This window comes from Oncorhynchus gorbuscha, unplaced genomic scaffold, assembly GCF_021184085.1.
Source record: "Oncorhynchus gorbuscha isolate QuinsamMale2020 ecotype Even-year unplaced genomic scaffold, OgorEven_v1.0 Un_scaffold_1980, whole genome shotgun sequence".
In the NCBI taxonomy this organism is placed as follows: domain Eukaryota; kingdom Metazoa; phylum Chordata; class Actinopteri; order Salmoniformes; family Salmonidae; genus Oncorhynchus; species Oncorhynchus gorbuscha.
The window spans coordinates 66,481-73,961 of NW_025746607.1; the positions used below are offsets into that span (position 1 = coordinate 66,481).

The window sequence follows — 7,481 nt, forward strand, 5'->3', positions numbered from 1 at the left end:
CTTGTTGTACAGACGTGGCAGTACTTGTTGTACAGACGTGGCAGTACTTGTTGTACAGGCGTGGCAGTACATGTTGTACAGACGTGGCAGTACCTGTTGTACAGGCGTGGCAGTACCTGTTGTGGCAGTACTTGTTGTACAGGCGTGGCAGTACTTGTTGTTCAGACAGATGTTGTATGTACAGACGTGGCAGTACTTGTTGCACAGACGTGGCAGTACTTGTTGTACAGACAGATGTTGTATGTATGGGCCACAAAGGAAGGGATAGTCATTCAAAAATCACGTCAATCTCAATTATTTCAAACAGATTGAATCCGTGTAACTTATTGACTTCTGAACTAATTTGGGGCGAATGACTATATTTTAGTTAAAAAATGCATAGAATCTTTGTTTCAATTTGACATTATGGAGTATTCTGTGTTGATCAATGACAAAAAAAGACAATTAAATCAGTTTCAATCCCACTGATTAGCGCAACAAAATGTGGGAACAAAGAGTTGAAGGGTCTAGATACTTACTAGAGGAACTCTATCTTCTCTAAGAAACTGACATTTAAAAAAAAAACTTGCCGTCATATTTCTGTCATGCTAATTTGTTGACAACTCCACCCCCTCTCCCCCTCCCTGTGCCCAGGGTATTCAGCCAATCAGTAGCCATCATGTTTCTGGACCAACATGAGAAGGTAATGTATGTAGATGTGTTATGGAGCTAATCATAGAATTACAGAATCCCTATTACATTAAAAGGATCTATAGAATTACAGAATCCCCATTACAGTAAAATGATCTATAGAATTACAGAATCCCCATTACATTAAAAGGATCTATAGAATTACAGAATCCCCATTACAGTAAAATGATCTATAGAATTACAGAATCCCCATGACAGTAAAATGATCAAAATAATTACAGAATCCCCATTACAGTAAAAGGATCTATAGAATTACAGAATCCCCATTACAGTAAAAGGATCTATAGAATTACAGAATCCCCATTACATTAAAAGGATCTCTGTGGGTCTAATAGTAAATATTTGTCATTTCACTTTTTTTTAAATGCATTAGCTTTTAAATGTAGCTTAAACACAACCAGACATTGTTTTCTTCTGATTACTTCAAAATGCTCCTCCTCAACGCACGTTCGTAATAATTCCAGTTTTCAAAATGTGCCGTTTGATGAATAGAAAGAGACTGTTACAAAACACCAGAAGGTGTAGCAACAAACATCGATGTTCAAATAGGTTTGTAGCCTGTATTGATTATGTTCAAATAGGTTTGTAGCCTGTATTGATGATGTTCAAATAGGTTTGTAGCCTGTATTGATGATGTTCAAATAGGTTTGTAGCCTGTATTGATGACGTTCAAATAGGTTTGTAGCCTGTATTGATGATGTTCAAATAGGTTTGTAGCCTGTATTGATGATGTTCAAATAGGTTTGTAGCCTGTATTGATGATGTTCAAATAGGTTTGTAGCCTGTATTGATGCATCCGTTGCTGCCATTGAGTTTCTCGGTCTCCACAATGCATTTCTGCCTTGGCAAAATTGCAGCATTCTCATGCAACCACAATGCATTTTGGAGTAAATTCTACCCGTTTTCAAGTCCATTAGCTGAAACTGGAGCAGCAGCACGACCACGTGGACTGGGGACAGCAAGGAGTCATCACCTAGCCACAGAAACTCATACAGCCATTTTCCAAACAAGGAGAGGTGTCACTAAAGTCAGAAATAGCATTAAAATTAATCACTTACCTTTGATGATCTTCTTCTGGTGGCACTCCCAGGTCTCCATGTTAAACAATAAATGTTTGTTTTGTTCGATAATGTCCCTCTTTATGACCAAAAACCTCCTTTTTGTTTGCGTGTTTTGTCCAGTAATCGGAATGCAGAAGGCGTGTGCACTAATTCCAGACAAAAAGTTTTAAAAAGTACAATAAAATTTAGTATAAACACTCCGATTGTTTTTGTCATAAATAATCAATAATATTTCAACCGGACAAAAGCTTTGTCAATAGGAGGTACAGTAAAGAGAGTTGAAAACAGCAGGTCTGGGACAGGTAGCACGTCCAGTGAACAGGTCAGGGTTCCATAGCCGCATGCAGAACAGTTGAAACTGGAGCAGCAGCACAACCAGGTGGACTGGGGACAGCAAGGAGTCATCAGGTCAGGTAGTCCTGAGGCATGGTCCCAGGGCTCAGGTCCTCCTGGAGGGGAGGGAGAGGGAGAGGGAGAGAGAAAGAATTAGAGGGAGCATACTTAAATTCAACCAAGACACGGGTTAAGACAGGAGAAGTACTCCAGATATAACAGACTGACCCTAGCCCCCTACACATAAACTACTGCAGCACAAATACTGGAGGCTGAGACAGGAGGGTCGGGAGACACTGACGATACCCGGACAGGGCCAACCAGGCAGGATATAACCCAACCCACTTTGCATATGCACAGCCCCCACACCACTAGAGGGATATCTTCAAACCACCAACTTACTACCCTGAGACAAAGCTGAGTATAGCCCACAAAGATGTCCCCCACGGCACGAACCTGAGGGGGGCGCCAACCCGGACAAGAAGATCATGTCAGTGACTCAACTCACTCAAATGACGCACCCCTCCAAGGGACGGCATGAAAGAGCACCAGTAAGCTAGTGACTCAGCCCCAGGTTAGAGGCAGAGAATCACAGTAGAGAGAGACAGAGACAGCAAGGGCGGTTCGTCGCTCCAGTGCCTTTCCGTTCACCTTCACACTCATGGGCCAGACTACATTCAATCATAGGTCTTTCTGAAGAGATGAGACTTCAGTAAAGACTTAAAGGTCGAGGCCGAATCTGCGTTTCTCACATAGGTAGGCAGAGTATTCTAATAAAATGCAGCTCCATTGGAGAAAGCCCTGCCTCCAGCTGTTTGCTTAGACATTCTAGGGACAGTAAGGAGGCCTGTGTCTTGTGACCGTAGCGTACGTGTAGGTACCATAGCATACGGCTTCACTACAGTACAAATGTATTCCGTACAATATGTTATTATTCCCCCAATGCCCCTATTCTGATATCTGTGTTCTGATATCTGTGTTCTGATATCTGTGTTCTGATATCTTGCTTCTAAATACATAAAAAATAGACAAATAATAAACACATTAAGTTATAAAACATCTCAATATACAATATACATCTCGAGTTATAAAACATCTCGACAATAGACATTAAGTGATAAAACATCTCGACAATAGACATGAAGTTATAAAACATCTCGACAATAGACATTAAGTGATAAAACATCTCGACAATAGACATTAAGTTATAAAACATCTCGACAATAGACATTAAGTTATAAAACATCTCGACAATAGACATTAAGTTATAAAACATCTCGACAATAGACATTAAGTTATAAAACATCTCGACAATAGACATGAAGTTATAAAACATCTCGACAATAGACATTAAGTGATAAAACATCTCGACAATAGACATGAAGTGATAAAACATCTCGACAATAGACATGAAGTGAAAAAATCTCTCGACAATAGACATGGAGTTATAAAACAGTTCTCGACAATAGACATGAAGTGAAAAATCTCTCGACAATAGACATGGAGTTATAAAACATCTCGACAATAGACATGAAGTGATAAAACATCTCGACAATAGACATGAAGTTATAAAATCTCTCGACAATAGACATGGAGTTATAAAACATCTCGACAATAGACATTAAGTGATAAAACATCTCGACAATAGACATGAAGTTATAAAACATCTCGACAATAGAGAAGAAAAGAGAAAAGAGAGAAAGAGAGAGTGAGAGAAGAGAGTGAGATCAGGTGTGTGTATGTATAAGTCTGTATGTGTATGCGAGCATGTAATTGAGTAGGTGTGGTGTTCACATCCACTTAATAGTGTTCAGATAATTTTACAGTTCCAATACTTTCTTTTTTTCGTCACCTGAAGTCCCTATAGAATATAGTACAGCCATGGTGTAATGGAGCTGTCTCGGAATAGCTGTCCATCTATAAAGAGTTTGTCCACAGTGAGAAAACCACGCTTACCCTTTACCCTTTGTTGACATTGTAGAGGATACAGTCTCTTACAACGTTCATTTATCTACGTTGAAATTGGTCATTGAGACCGAATTTGGTCTCTTTAAGCTCCCTTCCCCACTGATCACGCCATCTGGATTATTGGATGCGTCCAATTAGATTTTCATGCTACAAGTAGCGACTCCATCACCCTGTTTTCCCTGAGTAGACCATCCATGTTGGAATCGTGGATTTTTACCTTGGCTGTGAGTGCCTTGTTTTCTCCTTGGATTTTTACCTTGGCTGTGAGTGCCTTGTTTTCTCCTTGGATTTTTACCTTGGCTGTGAGAGCCTTGTTTTCTCCTTGGATTTTTACCTTGGCTGTGAGTGCCTTGTTTTCTCCTTGGATTTTTACCTTGGCTGTGAGTGCCTTGTTTTCTCCTTGGATTTTTACCTTGGCTGTGAGTGCCTTGTTTTCTCCTTGGAGTGTGTCTTCTGCTATCTTCTCACACAACTTTTCCAGTGTTTCATGGATTCTAGCCTCTACTTCAAAGGTAAGTAAGTCGTCCGTGTCTGTAGATGAATCTGTTTTTCTTTTTTTCAGATTAAAGTTCTTTAGTACGGTAGTCAGATCTTTCCATGATTGAGTATGTTGTTCCTCCATGGCGTAAAGCTGTTGGTACTCGTCGATTTCCCTCAGGATCTCCTTAGTATCATGATTGAGTATGTTGTTCCTCCATGGCGTAAAGCTGTTGGTACTCGTCGATTTCCCTCAGGATCTCCTTAGTATCATGATTGAGTATGTTGTTCCTCCATGGCGTAAAGCTGTTGGTACTCGTCAATTTCCCTCAGGATCTCCTTAGTATCCAGGTTGGCTCTTTACTGCAATCAGTTGTTTTACGAAAAGATAACACTGAGTCTTTCCCATGACGACGACAGGTGTCTGTAGTACAGCCAGCTAGCACTCGCTGAATCCATTGCTTTTAGGTTCGCTTTGCGACAGTATCAAAAATACATTTTGGATTGTTCTTATTCTCTTCAATTAAGTTGGAAAAATAGGATGATCGAGCAGCAGTGAGAGCTCTTCGATACTGCACGGCACTATCTTTCTAAGCTAGTCAGAAGACTTCCTGTTTGGTGGATTTCCGATCCAATATTCTGGAAGCTTCAGGGCTCAGGTATTTTCTGTATAACGTTTACATTTACATTTACATTTAAGTCATTTAGCAGACGCTCTTATCCAGAGCGACTTACAAATTGGTACATTCACCTTATGACATCCAGTAGAACAGTCACTTTACAATAGTGCATCTAAATCTTAAAGGGGGGTGAGATGGATTACTTATCCTATCCTAGGTATTCCTTAAAGAGGTGGGGTTTCAGGTGTCTCCGGAAGGTGGTGATTGACTCCGCTGTCCTGGCGTCGTGAGGGAGTTTGTTCCACCATTGGGGGGCCAGAGCAGCGAACAGTTTTGACTGGGCTGAGCGGGAACTGTACTTCCTCAGTGGTAGGGAGGCGAGCAGGCCAGAGGTGGATGAACGCAGTGCCCTTGTTTGGGTGTAGGGCCTGATCAGAGCCTGGAGGTACTGAGGTGCCGTTCCCCTCACAGCTCCGTAGGCAAGCACCATGGTCTTGTAGCGGATGCGAGCTTCAACTGGAAGCCAGTGGAGAGAGCGGAGGAGCGGGGTGACGTGAGAGGGTGACGTGAGAGAACTTGGGAAGGTTGAACACCAGACGGGCTGCGGCGTTCTGGATGAGTTGTAGGGGTTTAATGGCACAGGCAGGGAGCCCAGCCAACAGCGAGTTGCAGTAATCCAGACGGGAGATGACAAGTGCCTGGATTAGGACCTGCGCCGCTTCCTGTGTGAGGCAGGGTCGTACTCTGCGGATGTTGTAGAGCATGAACCTACAGGAGAGTAGGTTCATGCTCTACAGAGTATAACAGAGAGCTAGTTTCTTATGACAAATGTTTTATTGTTTTTAGGGGTGTGACTGCATCTACATTTACATTTACATTTAAGTCATTTAGCAGACGCTCTTATCCAGAGCGACTTATTACACAAGGTTAAATGTAGTTCCTCAGATAGGTGGTTAACCGATTTTTGTACTCTGATGTCCTTGGGTAGGTGGAGGGAGTCTGGAAGGGCATCTAGGAATCTTTGTGTTGTCTGAGAATTTATAGCACAACTTTAAATGATCCTTGTTTGTGGTCTAAACAGCTTATTTGTTGCAAATGTAATAAAATGGTGGTCCGATAATCTAGGATTATGAGGAAAAACATTAAGATCCACAATATTTATTCCACGGGACAAAACTAGGTCCAGCGTATGACTGTGACAGTGAGTGGGTCCAGAGACATGTTGGACAAAACCCACCGAGTCGATGATGGCTCCGAAAGACTTTTGGTGTGGGTATGTGGAATTTTCTATGTGAATATTTAAGTCACCAAAAATGTGAATATTATCTGCCAGGACTACAAGGTCTGATAGGAATCCAGGGAACTCAGTAAGGAACACTGTATACGGCCCAGGAGGCCTGTAAACAGTAGCTATAAAAAGTGATTGAGTAGGCTGCATAGATTTCATGACTAGAAGCTCAAAAGATGAAAACGCAGTCATTTGTTTTTGTAAATTGAAATTTGCTATCGTAAATGTTCGCGACACCTCTGCCTTTGCGGGATGCTCGGGGATATGGTCACTAGTGTAACCAAGAGGAGAGGCCTCATTTAACACAGTCAATTCATCAGGCTTAAGCCATGCTTCAGTCAGGCCAATCAAGATTATGATCAGTGATTAGTTCATTGACTATAACTGCCTTGGAAGTGAGGGAAATGGAGTCGCCAATGACTAGAGTTTTCAATTTGTCAGAGGTAAGGGAGGGAGGCTTCGGCGGCTCAGATACAGTAATGGATGGAGGAGAGACCAGAGAAGGCTCGGCCTCTGACTCCGACTCGTTGCTTAATGCCGGAGGTCCTGTAGAACCATGTCCAGATAAAGTGTCCGGGGAGAAAAAGTGGAGGGGAAGAAAAAAGATACAAAAAACTATTTTCAAAAATAAAAAGGAAAAACTGTAAAGTTGGCTGGTAGTAAAGTAACGTTAGCAACAAACCGCAAGCAGCACGTAAACAAGTCCACAAGTTGTGACCGGAAATGACAACACAAGTTCTTCAAGTGTGATGCATTGTTTTGGACACATAGGGCGCCATTTTGTGAAAGCGAATCTGGGGGTTTTCTATATGAAAATGGCACCCATAGTCACTTCCTGTTTCTGTGACAGTAAGATGGAAAGTCGAAGTCATGACATTGCATTAACAGTCACTTCACAGCAACAAGTTTATTTGGGGATTTTCATTTCCTGTCAATGCTAAACACATAAATACAAGTCAAATGACACATTTGTATCCTTCATGAATTGTATTTTGCTATTGTAAAAACATCTGCAATTGTATTTAGTAGTTTTTCTACATATTA

The 7,481-nt window shown here is 41.5% G+C and overlaps 1 protein-coding gene across 1 annotated transcript in view; it reads left to right on the forward strand.

The window, feature by feature from the left end:
- Positions 1 to 659: 659 nt before the first annotated feature.
- Positions 660 to 7,481, forward strand: part of LOC124024726 (NACHT, LRR and PYD domains-containing protein 3-like) — a 26,068-nt gene continuing 19,246 nt past the window's right edge. Inside the window, exon 1 of the mRNA XM_046338524.1 lies at positions 660 to 682. Coding sequence (XP_046194480.1) covers positions 675 to 682 — 8 coding nt within the window. The 5' untranslated portion in view covers positions 660 to 674. The remainder of the gene's footprint in view (positions 683 to 7,481) is intronic.